Source organism: Chinchilla lanigera, unplaced genomic scaffold (genome assembly GCF_000276665.1).
Source record: "Chinchilla lanigera isolate Chin_1 unplaced genomic scaffold, ChiLan1.0 scaffold00162, whole genome shotgun sequence".
Classification (NCBI taxonomy): Eukaryota; Metazoa; Chordata; class Mammalia; order Rodentia; family Chinchillidae; genus Chinchilla; species Chinchilla lanigera.
The window spans coordinates 1,178,125-1,197,277 of NW_004955563.1; the positions used below are offsets into that span (position 1 = coordinate 1,178,125).

A 19,153-nucleotide genomic window follows, 5' to 3' on the forward strand; every position below is an offset into this window, starting at 1 on the left:
CGCCCTGAAGCGCACCGGGGCCCGGAAGGGGCCCCTGCAGGCGCGCGGCCGCGCTCCCCTCCTGGCCCAGCCCTCCCGCAGCAGTCCTGGCCCCGGCGCCCCTTCCACTCTTCCTGCCGAGGCCACAGCCGCGGCCCCTGGGGCCCGGGGGGCGTCGCCCCATCCTCTTGCCCTCCGCTCTGCTCCCACGCAGCCCCGCTGATGGCGCGGTGACCTCGGTCTGCCCGTCTGGGAAGTGGGCGTGGGAGCCGTCCCTTCCCTGCCGGCCGCAGGAGTGGCCTCTCGACCCCGCCAGCCTGTCCCTGCGCCCCGGTGCCCCCGCCCTTGCCCCGGTTTCTGGGGCCCCGCAGGCCTTCCTGGGCCTCCCACTTGAAGCTCCTCAAGGGCCCTCATCGTCCTCGACGTCGGGGCGGAGGCTCATGGCAGCTGCGTCCACTCTTGCCACACCTCTCTGGCCCCTGGCCTCTCCCCTCCTGCCCTGCGCTCTCCTCTCGGGGTGCCCCTCTGCCCCAGGACCCTTCTTTGCATTGTGAGGCTCCACACCTCTTCCCAGAAGCCTGCCCGGACTGCCACCTGCTCCTAAGCCAGGCCGGGAGGTGTCGCCTTGCTCCCACGGTCCCAGCCGCCTCCCCTCGGCTCCCTTGGCCCGGGGCTCACCCGAGCTAACCCTACTTCCTCTCCGCAGTCTCCAGGAGGACGTCCTGACGGGAAGAGTCCTGTTTGCAAGGAGAGGGGCTAGCGCTCAGCATGGCCCGGGGACCCTCGGCTCGGCTCCTGCTGGCGTGGGCGGCCCTGTCCTCCGTGGCGGGTGGCCAGGGCCACTGGGATGGGGCAGTGCGGCCTGCAGGTGCGGGACGCGTGCGGAGGCGAGGCAGCCCCGGCATCCTGCTGGGGTACGTAGCGCCCTGGGGTGTCCCGGGTGGAGGACAGTCCTGGGGACGTCTAGCCAGGCAGGGGCTCACCGGTCCCGTCATGCTGTCCCCGAAGGCCGAACGTGTGCGGTTCCCGCTTCCACGCCTACTGCTGCCCCGGCTGGAGGACGCTGCCCGGCGGGGGCCAGTGCGTCGTGCGTGAGTGCGGGTGCCTTCCGGAAGTGGGGGTGTGGACTGCGGGGTCTGAGGCAGGGGCCCCAAATGCCAGCTGCCTGCAAGCCGGGCCCTGTTTGCAAGTGGACTTAACGCTGCGTCCAGCCTCGGCTCCCCGGTGTCCCGCCACGCCCGTGTCCTTTGCCCTGAACCCCCGGGGTCTCTGTGCCCGTCGTCAGTGTGTCTCCCGGCCTCTCTGAATTTTTCTGTCTGGCCTCCGGTCTCTCTGTCTCTGGAACCGGAGCCCATTCCTAGGACAGGAATCCGGGACCTCACCCCTCCAGCCTAAGTCCCAAAGCTTCTCTCTGCACGGCGCTAGCAGAATCCCAGGGCTGGGCTCTCCTCCCCTGCCCAGCCCGGACTCGGGGAGCGCCGTATAAACCGACTGCGTGTGTGTGCACGTGTGCATGTGGGTGTGCGTGCTCAGAGCTGCCGTGTGACCATCAGGGCCCACCTCAGCGCCCCGCCTGCTGCCCCCGCTGTCTGCAGGCGCCCCTGCGGGGGGCGCTTCTGCTCGCCGGACCTGAGCACCTGTGCAGACCGGACGCTGGCCCCGCCGCGGGCTGAGCCAAGGCGAGCGGGTTGCACGGGACGGGACGAGGCTTTCGGCTTCTGGATGCCTGCGGGCACCCGGGCCAGCCTCCCGAGGGCCAGCGCAGGGTCGGGCACTCGCAGTCCACCTTCCCGTGTTGTCCCTCCCGGTCCGTAGGGTCAGGGTGCAGTGTGAGCTGCATGAACGGGGGCAGCTGCCGCGGGGACACCTGCCTGTGCCAGGGAGGCTACACGGGCACCGTGTGTGGGCAGCGTGAGTACCCGGGGTCCCGCACCCAGTGCGTCCCCGAGGGTGGCGTCTGCAGCCCGCTGCCCACCACCCCGGCCTCCCTCCCGGGGGACCGGAGACCAGAGGAGACACGCGTGTTGTCGATGCCCTGTCCCTGAGGCTGGGTCAGGTCACCGATCCCTGGGTGAAGACGGCTCGCTCCAGCCGCAGTTCTTGCTGGTCACCCGCCCCTGTCCTTCCGCAGCCATCTGTGACCGCGGCTGCCACAACGGGGGCCGCTGCGTCGGGCCCAACCTCTGCGCCTGCGTGTACGGCTTCCTGGGTCCTCAGTGTGAGCGAGGTACCGGCGAAGACGGGGCGATGGGGACTTGGAGGGGAGGGGTGGAGACACTGCCCGGCCCTGAGAGGGTCCAGCTGGCCTCTCTGCTGCCGCCGGGGCAGCCTGAGGACATTGCTTCCGTGCGCTCATCCGTCCTCCAGAACATCTGTTACCCGCTGGCTCTGAGCGAGGCCCCGTGTTGGAGCCCCCTGGGAAAAAGCCTGGTGTCCTAGAGGCAGGAAGAAGTGATCTGGAAACAAAACGGGAACCCCGGGGTTCAATGTGCAGTGGGGCGGGGCGGGAAGGCTGCAGACCCGGGAGCTCCGCGGAGCGCAGTCAGGGAGGGCTGCCCGGAGGAAGGGTCCCGCGGGCGAATCGCGGAGGGTCACTCACTAGAGGGACACACTCCCTCTTACCGAACCTCGGCTCTTCAGGGTGTACCCCCGGTTGCGTGGGTGGGGTCACCTGAAGTGAGCCGTTGATGTAATGGTGTCCTGGAAAGTTCTGGCGCGGAAGGGGCAGGCTGAGGAGGAGAACAACGCGCACCGGTTGGAGTGAGCGGCGTCCGCGCGAGGCTCTGGGGGCTCCGCAGCCCCTCCCCCATCCGGGCCTGGGGTGGGCGTGGCTGCGGCCTCTGGTGCAGCGCCAGCTGGTGATTGGAAACACTTGCCGGGTGGAGACAGGGAGTCACAGGGGGGAACCCAGGGGGCTACCTTGGGCTGGGCCTGGGGTCCCCGGGTGTGGTATTGTGAGCCTAGAGCTCTTGGGCAGACGGTAGGTCCTTCCAAAATCTGGGAGACTTCGCAGAGCCAGATGTGTGCTCACAGACGAGACCCAGGTACCCAGATCTCTGCTTGAGGGGTGCTTGTCCAGACATAGGCTGAGCTTTGTGGGCATAGAGACCCTAGCCACTCTTTGGGGTTTAGTCGGGGAATGCGTTGAAGGAAAAGGGTTTTGAGGAGTGAATAAGAGTTCGTTAGGTGGGGAACGGCAGGAAAGCATTCTATCCAGAAAGGGAGACAGCGTGAGGAGAGGCTTGTGGTCAGGGAAAAGCCTGGCGCGTTGGTGCAGAGGGGCTCGGTCTGCGGCCAGCCGTCCATGTCTGTGTGTCCTACAGACTACCGGACGGGACCCTGCTTTAGCCGAGGGGGCCCCGAGGGGTGCCAGCACCAGCTGACCGGCCTCATGTGCACCAGAGCACTTTGCTGCGCCACTGTAGGCCGGGCCTGGGGCCTCCCGTGCGAGCTCTGCCCTCCGCAGCCACACCCCTGCCGCCGCGGCTTCCTCCTCAATATCCACACGGGGGCCTGCCAAGGTCAGTTGTGGGGTACTGCGGGGAAACGGAGCCCCTGGGGAGCCCTCAGCAGCCTTGGTTCCTCCCGCTGACGGGCCTCTCACTCCCTCACTGGGCTTTTCTCTGCAGATCTAGATGAGTGTCGCAGCGTCCCCAGCCTCTGCTTCGGGGGCGACTGCACCAACACGGTCGGGAGCTACGTGTGCACCTGTCCCCGAGGCTTTGCCAGCAGCCTGGACGGCACCCGCTGCCTGGGTGAGGTGGGCGAGGGGGCTGCCGGGTACGCAGTGGGGGAGAGACAGAGCCCTTGTCGAGCCATCTCTGAAACGCTGCTCCCTGGCCGCTCTAGCCCTTTGCTCTCGATGTCCTTCTCCCTTTCTGGACCGGGGCCGCCCCCCCTCCCCACCCCCACCCTGGCTGTCCGGCTCCTACCCATCAGCCTCTGCGCTGTCACGGACCCCAGTCCGGGACCCTCCCGCTCTGCGTCTCTGGGCCCCGGAGCGCGCTGCTCTCCTGTCTCGGCCTCTTGACCCCACAACTCACCCCCACGCCCTGCCCCTCTGCCCCTCAGACCTTTCCTTTCTGGATCACTGCCCCACCGCCGCCCTCTGGCTTCTTACTTTAACGCTGTGTCCCCTCTGACCGTCTAGTTTTCATCTGTGTGCTCCTGTGTGACCCCCCTCTGACCCGCCATGCCCCACTCCAACCCCTGGTGTTCAGCTCCGTGTCCCCAGCTGACCCCCGAGCTTCCATCCCTGTGCCCCCCTCTGACCACGTGCCTTCCATCTCCACTGCTTTCTGCTCCTCTCGCCCTCTGCCCCCCACCACTGTCTGTCTATCCCCTCTTCCACCCGAAAGGCTCAAGAACACCCCATTTTCAAGATGGGAAACTGAGGTGTAGACACGAGAGTGGAGACCAGCGAAATGCCCACACGCAGCTCCCCAGGCCCAGAGCCGGGTGAGGGGCTCGGGCCCAGCCTCCCCGGCGCCCTCCTCCCACGCTCGGCAGGGGAGACTCCCTTCTGCTGTCTGGATGGGCCGCTCCCCACGCTGTAGGAGTTGCCTGGAGCTGACAGAGCTGGCAGGAAATGGGGGTGCGGGGTCCTGGTTTGGGGAGAGGGGAGAGGACTTGGCGGTTTCCCAGCATCACCCGGGCCCCCTCAGGCTGTGCCGTACCAGGCGGGGTTGGGAATATTGTGTTTGGACTTGGGCCAGTCCTGCGTGGCGAGCTCCAGATGTTGTCGGTCTCCGCGTCTGGGAGCCGTGACGGCCGGCACTAGGGGAGGGTGGCTACCTCTGGGTGCGTCCCCCACCCGGGCTAGGCCCAGGGCCCCCTCCCAGCTGCTGAACAACGCAGCCTGCACCCCAATGAGTCTGGCTGCCCCCAGAGCCCGGCTTTGGTTACAGTCCCGAGTTCTGACTGCTGCCTGAGGCGCTGCCAGGTTCTGTGACCTTGGGCGACCGACCTACGTGCTCTGTGCCTCGGTTTCCTCAACCAGAAAATGGGGACAATGGCAGTTCCAACCACAAGTGGTGGTGGTAAGGGTTACGCAAGATTCGATACGTGGAGTGAGCTGTAGATGGCTGTTACTCAGCGGCCACTCCACACGCAGTCATGGAGACAGAGACGAGCAGGACCCCAGGGAGGCTGAGGCAGGGACACTGACGGGGGCCGTGGCCGCAGGGGTAGCTAGAGCCGCAGCAGTCTTGTTCATGAAAATTCATTTATTCTGTCTTCTCTGCTTGAGAGTCAACTGCTTGCTAGCTCCCCTGGGCTTGGAGGCTCTGCAGCTGGGTGACCTTGAACAGTCTGCTGACCCCCGCTCTCTGGGCAGGCCCAGCCCCCTCTCGGGTGCCACCAGGCCAGAGGGAAGGAGGGAGGAATCTAGACGCCCCCGCACACACCTGGAGGGCCCAGGTGCACGGTGGGAGGGAAGGTGGGAAGATTTGAGTGTTTTCCTTGCTCCAGGCAGGGCAGGGGCGGCTGCCAGCGGCCCTCCCGGCTGGCGGGAGGGATTTCTCCACTGTGGGCCACTGGCCAAGACGGATGGAGTTCGAAACTAAAAATAATCGCTAGCAGAGCCTGAGAAATCTGACCACCACGTGATGCCCTGGGGCCGGAGGGCTTGGTGGGAGGCAGGCGGGGGTCCATGGTTCTCATGGACACGCAGGGAGCCTCTGCCTCGGTCTCCCCAGGGGCAGTGGCCATCAACCCACCACACTGCTCTTTGAGGGGATCCTTCTCAAGTTCACGGTCTCTTAGGCACCCCTGTAATGTCCAAGGCCAGCACTCAAGGACACAGGTACAAATCTTGGCATTCCTGTTTGATTTCCCGCTGGGCCGCCCCCTGCCCACCGAGCGATCATCCTCGATGTGGCTGGGTACCCGTGTCGCCAGGGAGCTCGCTCTCCGTGCCAACTTTGGAGGTTGGAATGCTGGTCTGGAAAAAGCCCCCAAATCTACCTCCCTGTGAGAATTTGGAAAGCTTGGAAGTAGGAGATAACAGTAAGCAAAGATCAGCCACGTACCAGATTTTCCATCTGATGTGGATAGCAGTCTTCTGAGGTAGGGTCAGTGCTTGGAGTATCTGCATTTTAATGACAAGACATCTGAAGCATGGGTAGGTAAGGAGACCCATTCTACAGGCAGTGCAGGTGCAGCCAGAGTTTCTTTTCCTGGTACTAGGGACCGAACCCAGGACCTTCACACGGAGCTACCTGCTAACTCACTAAGTTGCCCAGGCAGGGCTTGCACTTGTGAGCCTCCTGCCTCAGCCTCCTAAGCTTGCTGGGATGACAGGCATGCGCCCTCGTGCCTGGCTGCAGGGGTCTGACCGCTACCTGGTGCTGACAGCCGCACCGCTGGCCCTTTTGCAGACCTCCGCGGCGGCACCTGCTTCTCGGTGGTATTTGGGGGTCGCTGTGCTGCGGACCTCGCTGGCCACTACACTCGCAGGCAATGCTGCTGTGACAAGGGCAGGTGCTGGGCGGCTGGCTCGGCCCCGGAGCTGTGTCCCTCCAGGGGCTCTGGTGAGTAACAGCTGTGGTTCACAGGTGGGGTGCCCTGGATGGGACCAAGGGCCTGGCCTCCAGCCCTTTCTCTCTGCAGATGAATTCCAGCGGCTGTGTGTCCAGGAGCCGCCGCCTTCCCACGTGGGTCCTTTCCCTGGTCTCCCCGGCTTTCGGTCCAACAGCAGGGGTCCTGCCCTGGGGCCTGCACGACACAGCCCCTACGGATCCAGTGGGCGTGGGGTCCCCCGCCTGGGCCCCGTTAACCCCCGCATCGGTGAGGCCCGGGACTCGGAGGGGGAGGCTGGGACACAGAGGGGCTCTGGACAGAAGCTTTGGAGCAAGAATCGTGACCTGGACAGTAGTTTTATCAGATAGGGGGTCTTGGAGAGTTGTTTCCACATTCTTGGTGTCCCCAACAGAGAATGCGCAGGATACTCAGAAAAAGTAGCCAAGGAAGATTTACTAAAAGCAAAAGTACGCTTGCTGGGCATAGCGGTGCATGCCTGTAATCCCAGCATTTGGGAGGCTGAGGCAGGAGGATCGTTGTGAGTTCAAGACCAGCCTGGGCTACAAAGTGAGCTCAAGGCCAGCCTGAACTGCATAGTGAGACCCCATCTCTCGCCCTCTCTCCCTCTCTCCCTCGCTCCCTCACTCTCTCTCTCTCTCTCTCACACACACACACACACACACACACGCACACAAAGAAAGTATACTCCACACACACAGAGGCCGCGTGAGGAGGCACACAGCCCCTTAGGGGCAGGTGACACATTTGGTCTCTTGAGGTTCAGGGGCTGTGGAAGGCTGGGGATTGACAGGCGTCACGGGGGACCTGATTCTGCCCAACACGGCTGGGGGTTTCGACTGTGAAAGGTGTGCAGGGCCATAGGAGATGGCCCTGTTTGCAGAGGAAGTCATGGCGTCCAGAGCCCACTGGGCAGGGTCGGAACTGCAATGCAGACGAGCTTGCAGCAGGCCAGGGACGTGCTTTTGGGTCTGTGCATGCCTGGGGGTCTTGAGGGTACAAGTGACTTTATCTTTTGGTTTCTTTGACACCTTGATCCCTCTGGCCTCTTGATTCTTGTCCCGTGCCTTCTTTTCCTTTTTTTTTCTCGTTTTTTTCCCCCGGTACCGGGAATCGAACTCACGACCTCGTACTTGCCAGGCAGGCGCTGTGCTGCTGAGCTAAATCCCCAGCCCCCGTGCCTTCTTCTTGACTTGTCCTTGTCCTCACCTAGCAAGGGCAGAGTATGATCAGCTCTGTGTCTGAGGATTCCACGTCCTGGGGTCCAACCAACCTGGGATTGCAAATATTGTGGAAAAAAGAATTGCGTGGGCATTGAATATGCACAGACAGTTTCCCCTTGGCATTCCTAAATGATACAGTGACACAGCTCTGTGCAGAGTGTGTACATTGTATCAGGTATTAGAAGTCATCCTGAGCAGATTTAAAGTCTAAGAGGGGGTGGGTTTGGGAGGGGGGGGCACACCTGTCATCTCAGCACTCTTGGAGGCTGAAGCAGGAAGATGGCAAGATTGGAGCCCTCCCTAGGAAACTTACGGAGGCAATCCCTCAAAATAAAAAAATAAGAAAGAGGCCGGGGAGGTGGCTCAGTGCAAAAGGTCCTGAGTCCCACCCTCAGTCTTGAGGGAAAAAAGTCTAGGGGGAACGTGTGCTGGTTCCAGGCTAACACCACATCATTTTGTGTGAGGGCTTTGAGTGTCGAGCATGTTGGTACCCACGGGGTCCGGGAACCGGTCTTCTGCAGACACTAAGAGATGACTCTAGAGCCCGTCTTGGAGTTGTGCACCTTTGGGAATCTGGTCCTCAAAGTCTGGTCCAGACCCAGGGTCTGGGCCTTGAGCCCCAGCTTGAGTCTGGGTCTCTTTGGGCTTGAGAGGCATCCTAGATCGAGGTTTTGGGGCTCCTACTCCGCAGTGAGGACCTGGGCCTGGCTTGGGGCCTCAGTCTGTGGTGTGACTCGACTTTGGTGGCAGAGCTGTGGCATAGGAGCAGGGTCCCCGCTTCATAGGAGATGGCAGGGTCCGGAGGCAAACTGGGGACAGGGGGCTCTGATGCTGCTGTCGTGCCCCTGGCGGCCCTGTTTGCAGGTACGGCGGCCCTGAACGAGACCATCGACGCCTGCCGCCACTTCACCAACCTGTGTCTCAACGGCCGCTGTGTGCCCACCCCTTCCAGCTACCGCTGCGAGTGCAACGTGGGTTACTCCCAGGACGTGCGGGGCCAGTGCATCGGTGAGCGGCAGTGGCCGGGGGTGGGGGTGGCCATAGCTGGCGGGCAGGGGCTCAGGGTCCTCTCCCTGCAGAGGTTGATGAGTGCATCAGCAGCCCCTGTCGCCATGGCGACTGTGTCAACACCCCTGCCTCCTAGCACTGTCTGTGCCACCAGGGCTTCCAAGCCACGCTCACGAGGCTGGTGTGCGCGGGTACAGCCCACTGTGCGCGTCAGGGAGCGAGGATGGGGCAGGCAGTGGGGCCCCCGCTGACTGCCCGCCTGCCGCCTCCCTCAGATGTGGATGAGTGTGTCGTCGGCGGTGGCCTCTGCCACCTGGGCCGCTGCGTCAACACGGAGGGCAGCTTCCGGTGTGTGTGCAGTGCGGGCTTCGAGCTGGGCCCGAGCGGCAGGAACTGCGTGGGTGAGTGGAGGCTGCGGGCGCGGCTTTCTGCGGCCATCCCGAACCGTCAGCCCTGCGCCCTCTCCCCCCACCCTCTCTACCGCGTCTCCTCTGCTCCCTTCTCCGAGCCCAGCAAGGCACCTGGGGAGCCTGGCGTCTCCTGTCCGCCTCCGCAGGGCTTCTGCAGCAAGATCCAGGGGTCAGTTGCCTGCCCCCGGGCCGGTGAGGCTCACTGCTGCGTCCCTGCAGAGGCCAGAACCCCGGGGCTGCGGGCGGGGCGGGGTCAGGACCTTGGAGAGCGCCCTGCCCTGGCTTCCCCGCGAGTGTGCGTGGGGTGGGACTGAGAGCACGGGGCCCTGTAGTGGAGTCTCTTGTGTCGCTTTGTCTGAGATGGTAAGCCTTAAAGTCCCTGTTGGGGAGGGATTTCATCATCTGTAGTCATTCATTTAAAGAAAATTAAGTATCTTTATTGCTACATAATTTACATACATAATAAAATCAGCCAAGTTTTAAAGCCAGTGGTGGTGGGGCATGCCTGTGATCCCAGCACACGGGAGGCTGAGGCAGAAGGATTGCTGTGAGTTCGAGGCCAGCCTGGGCTACCTAGTGAGTTTAATGCCAGGCTGGAATACATAGTAAAATACTGTCCCAAATCAACAACAACAACAATAAAATCACAGTTTTTAGTATTTGTGTAGAGCTGTACAATCACCATTGCAGTTTCCCCATAGGTAAAGCTCATGTCCGTTAGCACTTGGTAATTTGCCCTCCACCCCCCAAACCTAGGCATGGGCTGTCCTCTTCCTGTCCCTGTGGGTTTGCATGTTCTGGACATTTCCTACACACAGAATCACACACGAGGCGGCCTTTTATGTCTGGCCTCTTTCCCTGCATGTGATGTCCTCAAAGTCCATCCACACTGGAGTGTGTGTCGGTGCCTCGTTCTTCATGGCTGAGTAATAATCTGGGCTGTGCTGGGTTTGCCCTTTGGTCCATGGACGGTCACGGGGGTCCTTTCCACACTGTGCTGTTGTTGACAGTGATGCTCTGAACACACGAAGGTTTTGTGTGGGCATTTCTTCATTCGTTTTGTCTCTGTAGGAGCCATCTTTTAATATTTAGCCATTGCTGCTTTAGCAAACTCAGATCTCACTTGCCACTTTCCTGTTTTATTGTTTTGTTTTGTTTTGTTTTGTTTTTTGTCTTTTTGAGACAGGGTCTCACTATGCAGTTCAGGCTGGCCTTGAGCTCACTTTGTAGTCCATGCTGGTCTTAAACTCGCAACAATCCTCCTGCCTCAGCCTCCCGAGTGCTGGGATTACAGGCTGCACTACCATGCCCGGCTATTACCACTTCCTTTAAATCACACTTCTTCCATTGGCTGTCTTTGTTCCTGTTTTAAAAATTGAGGTGTGATTCACACAACCTAAGTGTTGTACAATCACCACTACATGCACTTATTTATTGGTTGGTTGGTTGGTTTTTTGAAACAGGGTTTCACTGTGTGGTTCGGGCTGGCCTTGAACTCAGCCTCCGGAGTGTTGGGAATATAGGTGTGTACCACCATACCCAACTACTTCTTTTACTGTATTTTAATAAGTTTTTTTCTGCATTATATCATTGCAGCAAATTATACATAAGATCATATGTGTTCTTTTCACCATTCGTAACTGAACAATTTGATGTAGTTTAGTAGATTCTGGATATCATACAACCACCATCTCATTTACTTAATTTCTTCTTTTCTACTACTGGGGATCAAATCCTGGGCCATATTCTATCCCTGAGCTATATCTTCAAACTGTTTTTTTTTTGGTACCAGGAATCAAACTCATGACCTTGTGCTTGCCAGGCAGGCGCTGTGCTGCTGAGCTGTATCCCTGGCTCAAATGTTTTGTTTTTTTTAATTTTGTTTTTGAGATAAGGTCTTGCCAAGTTGCTTATGCTGGTCTTGAACTTGTGATCCTCCAGCCTCAGCCTCCTAACAGTAGCTGGGATTACGGGATGCGCTCCAATATCTGGGTTCATTTATTTAATCTTTGCCGCATTTTTAAAAAAACTGGCAAAATACACATGACCAAATTTTGCATTTTAGCCATTTTTAAATGAGCATTTAGGATATCTCTGATCTTGTGCAATCACTGCTTCATTTTTGCAACTTTGAACATGTGTTTATGAATCACCCACTGAATGTCAGGACTCGAGGTGCCTCCTGACCAGCAGCTCCTCAGTCACTCCCCAGGGGAGCGACCTGGGCAGCTTCCTGTGCTGGGGCTTTCACATCAGCAGATTCCACCACATTTGGGTCAAGTACATTCAGAAAATAAATCCCATCCATACTGAACATCCACGGGTTTTTCGCTTGCTCTAACTCCCTAAACGGTACAGCATGATACTCAGTTACCTAGCATTTACATTGTTTTAGGTTTTCTAAGACACTTACAGATGATTTAAAGTCTGGTTGTCCAGCATGATGGTGTACACTTGTCATCCCAGCACTCGGGAGGCCGAGGCAGGAAGATCACCTTGAGTTCAGGACCAGCCTGGGCTATGTAGTGAAGTCAAGGCCAGCCTGGAATAGATAGTGAGACCCTGTCTCAAAAAAAACAGAACAAAATGTCTATAGGAGGGAGGACTGTGTAGGTGCTATGCAAATACCACACATTATATAAGGTATTTGAGAACCTGCAGATTTTGCTATCCAGGGGTTCCTGGAAACTGTCCTCTGCCGATACTGAGAAACAACTGCACAGGCAGTTGTGGTCAGACAGTCACACCCCAGGGAAGGTCCTTCGGGTGCCCAGACCTGGGTCATGGGGACGGAAGAGAGAGGAGCCACCATCAGGAAGGGCGGGCCTCCCTGCCTGGACCCAGCCGAGCCCCCTGGCGTCCCCAGACAAGAACACATGTGCTGCGGGTCCCACGTGTCCCAGTGGTGTCTGTCCCAACAGACGGCAGCCTCACGAGTCTCTGCAATCTTGGCTTCCTGCTGGCACCCAGCAGCCGCCACTGTGTGGGTGAGGCTGGAGGCTGAACTTAGGGGTGATGCAGAGGAAGGGGTGGCGCTGGGCATGGTGGTGCACAGCTGTCATCCTGGCACTGGGAGGCTGAGGCAGGAGGATCACTGCAAGTTAGAGGCCAGCCTGGGATACATACCAAGACCTTGTCCCCAAAAACCAATAAATAAGAAAGGAGTGGGGAGGAGAGAGGGAGGGAGCAGAGGAGGAGGAGGAAGAGGGCAGGCAGGGCATGCCGGTGTGGGCCCCCAACCCAGCGGGGCCCCTCGTGCCAGACATCGACGAGTGCCGGACGTCGGGCATCTTCGGGAACGCTGCTGTGGCAGCGCCAAGGGCTCCTTCCGCTGCCGGTGTCCAACGGGGCTGGCGCTGGGCACGGACGGCTGCGTGTGCGTGGACACCCACGTGGGCAGCACGTGCTACCAGGCCGTGGAGAAGGGCGTGTGTGCCCACCCCTTCCCTGGCACCCGTCACCAAGTCTGCTGCTGTGCCAGCCCGGGCCACGGCTTTGGGGCGCCCTGTCAGCGATGTCCTGCCAGGATCTCCTGTGAGCCCTCGGCCGCCCATCCCCGGCCGCCCATCCTCTGCCTGTCCTGAGCTCTCTGCCCCTGGGGTAGAAAAGGACCTGGGGCTTGGCTGTCCTGGGTGAAGGCCTCTTTCCACACGGGCTTTGCCGGGGAGGCTGGGGGTTACATCTGAGCCCCAGACTGTGCCCTGGGTCAAGGCGATTTAGCAAGGGATATGGCTGCGATTCCCATGGGGAGCCCTCCATCCCTTGGCTGGGCTCTTTCCCTGCAGCAGAATTCCAGGCTCTCTGCCGCAGCGGGCTGGGCATCACCATGGACAGCTAGGTCCGCGGGACCCGCCCCTCCAAACCTTGGCCTTGGGGATGACAGCTAGGCAGAGTTGGGATGTGGCTGGGAATGGTGTCCAATTTCTAGCGTTGCCGTAGCATTACGAATTCCAGCCCAGCTCGCTTCAGCAACAGAAATGTATTCCAACACAATTCCAGGGGAAGGAAGTCTGAGGTCTGGGTATGGATGCGGCTGCTTCCAGGTCTTGCGAAATTGGCCAGGCTGGGCTTGAATTTGCAGTGCTCCTGCCTCAGCCTCCCAGAGTGGTGGGATTACAGACAGTGACACCACATCGGCTGGACCGCTTGCTTCCTTCTGTGGGCCCTGAGGGAGAATGCTCCAGGCTTCTTTTCCCCTCACTTCCCATGGTATCGTGGTGATCCTTGTCTTGTAGGAGTCTCCTCATATCTCTGCTGCCTTCACACAGATTCTGTGTGTGTGCGTGTGTGCGTGCATGCGTGTGAATTTCCCACTTACAAGGACACCAGTCCTTTTGAAGTGGACCCCACCCTAATGCCTTCACTGTAATTGATCTGTCCCTCACTGTTGTCACACTTCGGTCCTCGGGGACAGGACTCCCACGCAGGAACTGGAGAGGGGCATGATGTACCCGGAATAGACAGAGACGGGGTAGGGAGAGCTGCGCTTCATCCTCAATCCCCTTCCCTCCCGGGCTCTGTTTTCTGTTGCACCCGCTCCGTGATCCCCCACGGGGATCCCCCGAGGCCCAGCAGGTCTCAGCCCAAGGGTCTTTGCCATGAAGCCGAAATTGGGAAAGGAAGTCCCTGCATGGGTCTTTGTTCACTTGTTTGCTAACTGTGCCGGAGGGGCTGTGGGGAGAAAGGGGCCCTTCTCCACTGCTGGTGGGAGTGTAGACTGGTACAGCCACTGTGGAAATCAGTGTGGACATTTCTCAAAAAGCAAAGCTACAAATTCCCTTTGACCCAGCTATTCCCTGTCGAAGTATCTTCCCGAAAGAGTTAAAGTCCTCATATCACCGGGATACATGCATACCCATGTTGATAGCGGCACACCTCGTAACAGCTAAATTGTGGAAGTGGCCTACACACCCATCAGCAAATGAATGGATAAAGAACATGTGATGTTTCTACACCACGGAACACTACTCTGCCATAAAGAAAGAAAAGCCTGAGTCGCGTGTAGGAAAGCGGATGCACCTTAAGACCATAGTGTTAAATGAAATAAATCAGGCACACAAGCTTAAATATCACATAGTTTCTCTTCTACGAGAAACCCAAGTTATAAATAAAGGGCAAAATAAGAGATAGATAATAGGAAGTAGAAAGATAGTTCTCTCTCAGACGGAAAGGAGATCAAGAGATTGAGGCATGGCGAAGGAGAGGAGAAAGGGATTCACGTGTTACGCCCGTGTGATGTGTACCAACTCTGCACGAGGAACGCAGGCATTGTGTACAAATAGAAAAGGTGTGGTCCCCTCACATCTCCTCCTGGCACAGCTTTTATGCCTGAGCAGAAATGAAAATACCTGGGATAGGGTTGGATTTTCCACCCACCACTGGGCCACCGGGCAGGCCGGAAGCCTGACCCCCTGTGCCACAGCCAGGCCCCCAGGTTGGAACCCTGGTCCAATACTCACTGGCTGAGTAACCTCGGGCAAGTTGCTTCCCCCTGCCTCTGATTCTTTGTAAAGTGGGGTGGTGCCAGGACCCATTTCACAGGGAGGGGAGGCCCGGGCATTCCTCTCCTGACTCCTGCAGTTGGGGGCCAGCGTGCACTGCCTTGGTGACCTGGGAGGGTGGCAGCAGGCTGCGGCTGCTGTGCTTGGCACAGCGCTTGGCAGAGAATGGTCGGCACCTGGGATGTCAGCCGTTGTGATTGCTTTTCTGGTCACCCCTGGGTACCCGTGAGCCATGGGTTTCAGGACGCCTGGGTGACTTAGGATACCTAACACAGTGCAAACGCTATGTAAATAGTTGTTATACTATATCGTCTAGGGAGTCATGACAAGAAAAATGTCTGCAAATGCTCATTACAGGTGTGATGGGGCATTTTCCATCCTGGGTTGAATTCCCGGATGAGCCACCCATGCCTGCAGAGGGCTGGCTGGTGGAGACCCCCAGAAAGCCAGGGCAGCTGCTGTCTCTCTTCCCACCGCAGACATCAACGAGTGTGCCCTTGACCCTGAGGCCTGCACCAACGGTGTGTGCAAGAACCTGAACGGCGGCTACCGGTGCATCTGTAACCCGGGTTACGAGGCAGGCGCCACGGGCAAGGACTGCACTGGTGAGCGTGTGGGGACACTCAGGAAGGGCTACTCCCACAGCTGGTCCCTCACCCTCGGTCTTAAGTTACTTTTCTGTCATTGCTGAGACAAAATACCTGACGCCCAAAATGAAGGAAGGAAAGGTTTAGTTTGTTCACAGTTTGTGGAGGTTTCAGTCCATACTCAGCTGGCTCCAAGGCAGAGTGGCACATGGCAGAGGGCAACCGTTCATGGCAGTGGAAGATAGCAAAAGCAACAAGAGCAAAAGGGAGGAGCAGCAGAGAGCAAGCCTTTTTCCCTCCCTTGTATTGCATGCAGGCTGCCCGCCCCAGGGCGGGTGTAGCTCTCACACCCATAATCCCAGCACTGGACCATGACCAATCACAAACTCTAGAAGCCGCCCCATGACTGTGTGAGGCTTTGGGGGACATCCAGATCCAAACCCTAACATCCTCTCACCGCCCACAGACGTGGACGAGTGTGCCCGCGGCTCCTCCCCATGTGACAGTGGGCGGTGCCGAAACAGCCCTGGCAGCTACACTTGCTCCTGCCCCCAGGGCTTCCGCTTCCGGCAGGACAAGGAGAGCTGTGAAGGCACAGCTCCTGGGCACGGTTCTGTAGCATGTGCACACAGGGGTTGCACACATGCGTGCTTAGATAACACGCTGGGGCTGACGTGTGCATGAGTGGGCACACACATGCTAGAACCCCGTGCGTACCTGTATTCACAGACACTCGACATGCCACAGCTCACTGCACAGACACAACACGCATGGGGCATGTCATGTGCACCCACGTGGATATGCACACACTCGATGCGCACACTGTATAGTCTGCGCACATGTCCACACACTCAGACACACCGCACGCAGCACACTCACGTGCACTGCTTTGCATCCTGCATATATGCACACTGCACACCATGCACACGTATGTACACGCTTCGCCACACTGCATTTAGCGTGCACACTCAGCTGTACACACTGTACAGTGTATGCACACGTGTGCACAATCAGATATGCACATCGAATATCACGTGGATGTGTCCTCACGCTTAGCTGTGCACACCGGATATAGTGCGTGCACACTTGAGCACACCCTGACACATATACTGCATATAGTGCGCATGTGCACACACCCATTCTGTATACACGCACACACTCAGACACACACACTGCATGTAGTGTGCACGTGTGTACACTCAGACACATGTGCCAAATGTGCGCACAGAGAAAGCTACGTCTGGTGTGTATCCACAGATACGCACACACAGACATGCATGCTGCATTACCGAGCACACAGACACACGTGTCACGTGTGCTATGCATACACACACACATAGTTCGTAGATAGCCCAGCCACCTGCTCCCTGCTTCCGGGGCCGGCCCCCAGCACACCCTGGCTTCTGTCTGCTCTGTGCTTTGCCCCGCCCATCACTCTAGTCGTGTCCATGCCTTGATGCCCTGGAGGGTCACTGCTGCACACTGTGCACCCCTGGGACCCCCACATTGGCGTCCGTGCCTGGGTGCTCTGACACCGGGGTTTATAGGAAGAAGTGCATGTCTGGCCTTCATCCCGGGCCAGCAGAGAGCCCCTAAGTCCCCTGCAATCTGAGCAGTGAGGGTGGTAGGGGCGTCTTCTGTTCTGATAGCTGGTTGGTTTTTAACCCCGTTCCTGACACAAAGCTCCTAAGCCCTGGCAGTTTCCTGGGTCATAGGACCGTCCATGTTCTGATGTGGTGACGCTTGGTGGCTCCTGGATGGGCATCAGTTACTCAAAAAGCCAAGCTGTGATGAGCAGCCGCTCCAAGCTTCTAATAATGGAGTTAATAAGTGATCATGCCTGATCACGAAGCTTTCATGAAAACCTCTGAACCCTGGAGAGCAGGGAGCTTTCCGACAGTGACCCCTCGGTCCTCTTTCATTTTGTCCCTGCACATGTCTTCCGCCTGACTGCTCCTGTGTACCCGTCCCAAAGCCCTTTGGAATAATGGAGGTGTCTTAGTTGCTTTTCTGGTTGTGGAGACAAAATATCCAACACCCCAAATTAAAGGAGGAAAGGTTTATCGCAGCTCACGGTTTGTGGAGGTTTCAGTCCATAATCAGCTGGCTCCAAGGTGGGGTGGCGTGGCAGGGGGCACCGCAGAGCAGCGACAGTTCATGGCGAAGCAGGGCCGGCGGAAGGCCGCAAAGCCGCAAAGTAACAAGCACTGAAACAGCAGCAACAGGCCTTGCTCTCCCCTTTATCCCGTGCGAGCTACTCACCGTTTGATTGGTGCCGCCCTTACCCACGGCGGGGCACCCTTAATCCGGGCACCACACATCCAGATCCGGCCACCTCCGAAAAGCCCCGCCTCTGACCGCAGGAGGCTTTGGGGGCCGTGTAGATACAAGCCATAGCACTGGTAGGTGGACGGTCGAGTGCTCCCGAGTTCTGTGAGCTGCTCTAACAAATGATCAAGGGGGTTGTGGGGAGCCCCAGCTCATGGCGAGTCTGTTGCAAGTTCCCGAGGCCTGGATTTGCAATGGGAGTCTGGAGCTGGAGCATATTTGTAAGACTGGGCCCTTAAACCAGGTGTGGGGGTGCACGCCTGTAATCCCAGCACCTGGGAGGCTGAGGAAGGGGGATCGCTACAAGTTCAAGGCCAGTTTGGACTAGATAGATAGACTGTGTCTCAAAATAAGACAAAACAAAACCAACAAAAACCTGAGCCCTTAACTCCTTAACTTGTGCGATCTGATTTTTAACTCCAGGTAGCCAGTGTCAGAACTGAATTAAAGGGTACCAGCTGGTGAGAGAGAAATGATCAATATAGGAACAAACACAAAAGTCATGTCTGCTCGCTGAAGTGTTCTGAACTGTGTTGAGGGTAGGCGTAAGAACAAGTTTCGTTTCCCCTGCCTCTTACAGCGCATGCGCGCACGCACACGCGCACGGTGAGGGAACGCCCTGTGTTGTGGGGCAGCCCCAGGGTGCAGCGATCGAGGACCACAGTCCTTTCGGGAGCTGGTGCACAGATGCAGAGCATCCTCACCCTTCTCCCACCCCTTCCCCGTCTCTCCGGCACTTCCGTCCCCACGCCTTCTTGCAGATGCTCTGTCTCCCTTCTCTCCTGCGCACCTGGCCCGCTCCTGTGCTTGCACCTGGCGGGTGCAGCTGTCCCCCGGGGTCAGAGGCCTTGGGCAGCTGGGGCTCGGCACCCAGTGGGGTCTGTCTTTCCCCGCAGACATCGACGAGTGTGTGTCCAGCCCGTGCGTGAATGGTGTGTGCCGGAACCTGGCGGGCTCCTACACCTGTGAATGTGCCCCGGGGCACCGGCTGGGGCCCTCGGGAGCCGTGTGCCTAGGTGAGTGGAGCTGCAGGGGCCGGGGCCCTGTGGGGCGGACACAGGGATGAGCAGGGCCTGTGAGACAGATGACCCAGGTGGCCCCTCGATTTGTCCCCAGACAATACCAAGGGGACCTGCTGGCTCCAGATGCAGGACGGGCACTGCGAGGTGAACCTGCAGGGAGCCTCTCTGCGGTCCGAGTGCTGCGCTACCCTAGGGGCCGCCTGGGGGAGCCCCTGCCAGCGCTGCGACCCGGGTGAGGCCCTGCCGGCTGGGGCCCCTGCGCCTGGGCTGTTGGCGTGCCTGGGTGGAGAGCCTGCCTGGGGCTGGCCACAGACAGTGACTCTCTCCATCCCTGTCCCCCCGACTGCAGACCCCGTGTGTGCACGCGGCTTCGCCCGCGGGGAGGGTGTCACCTGCGAAGGTAACTCCTCCCCCTCTCCATAGCCCCTCAGCCCTCACAGGGCCAGGTGCACCTAATGCGTGGGGCTCCTCACTGGAAAGATTGCCTGATCTAAACTGGGCATGGCAGCTCATCCCTGTAATCCCAGCACTCCGGAGGCTGAGGCAGGAGGATTGCCT

The 19,153-nt window shown here is 58.8% G+C and overlaps 1 protein-coding gene across 1 annotated transcript in view; it reads left to right on the forward strand.

The window, feature by feature from the left end:
• Positions 1 to 708: 708 nt before the first annotated feature.
• The window catches only part of Fbn3 (fibrillin 3), a gene marked incomplete at its 5' end in the record, with an annotated part of 69,263 nt that continues 50,818 nt past the window's right edge, over positions 709 to 19,153 (forward strand). The window contains 15 exons of the mRNA XM_013509128.1: positions 709 to 893; positions 988 to 1,070; positions 1,565 to 1,666; positions 1,801 to 1,890; positions 2,111 to 2,206; positions 3,303 to 3,500; positions 3,609 to 3,734; positions 6,357 to 6,509; positions 6,589 to 6,765; positions 8,604 to 8,747; positions 9,023 to 9,148; positions 15,138 to 15,263; positions 18,470 to 18,589; positions 18,690 to 18,827; positions 18,945 to 18,995. Of these exons, the coding sequence (XP_013364582.1) occupies positions 709 to 893; positions 988 to 1,070; positions 1,565 to 1,666; positions 1,801 to 1,890; positions 2,111 to 2,206; positions 3,303 to 3,500; positions 3,609 to 3,734; positions 6,357 to 6,509; positions 6,589 to 6,765; positions 8,604 to 8,747; positions 9,023 to 9,148; positions 15,138 to 15,263; positions 18,470 to 18,589; positions 18,690 to 18,827; positions 18,945 to 18,995 (1,915 nt within the window). The remainder of the gene's footprint in view (positions 894 to 987; positions 1,071 to 1,564; positions 1,667 to 1,800; positions 1,891 to 2,110; positions 2,207 to 3,302; positions 3,501 to 3,608; positions 3,735 to 6,356; positions 6,510 to 6,588; positions 6,766 to 8,603; positions 8,748 to 9,022; positions 9,149 to 15,137; positions 15,264 to 18,469; positions 18,590 to 18,689; positions 18,828 to 18,944; positions 18,996 to 19,153) is intronic.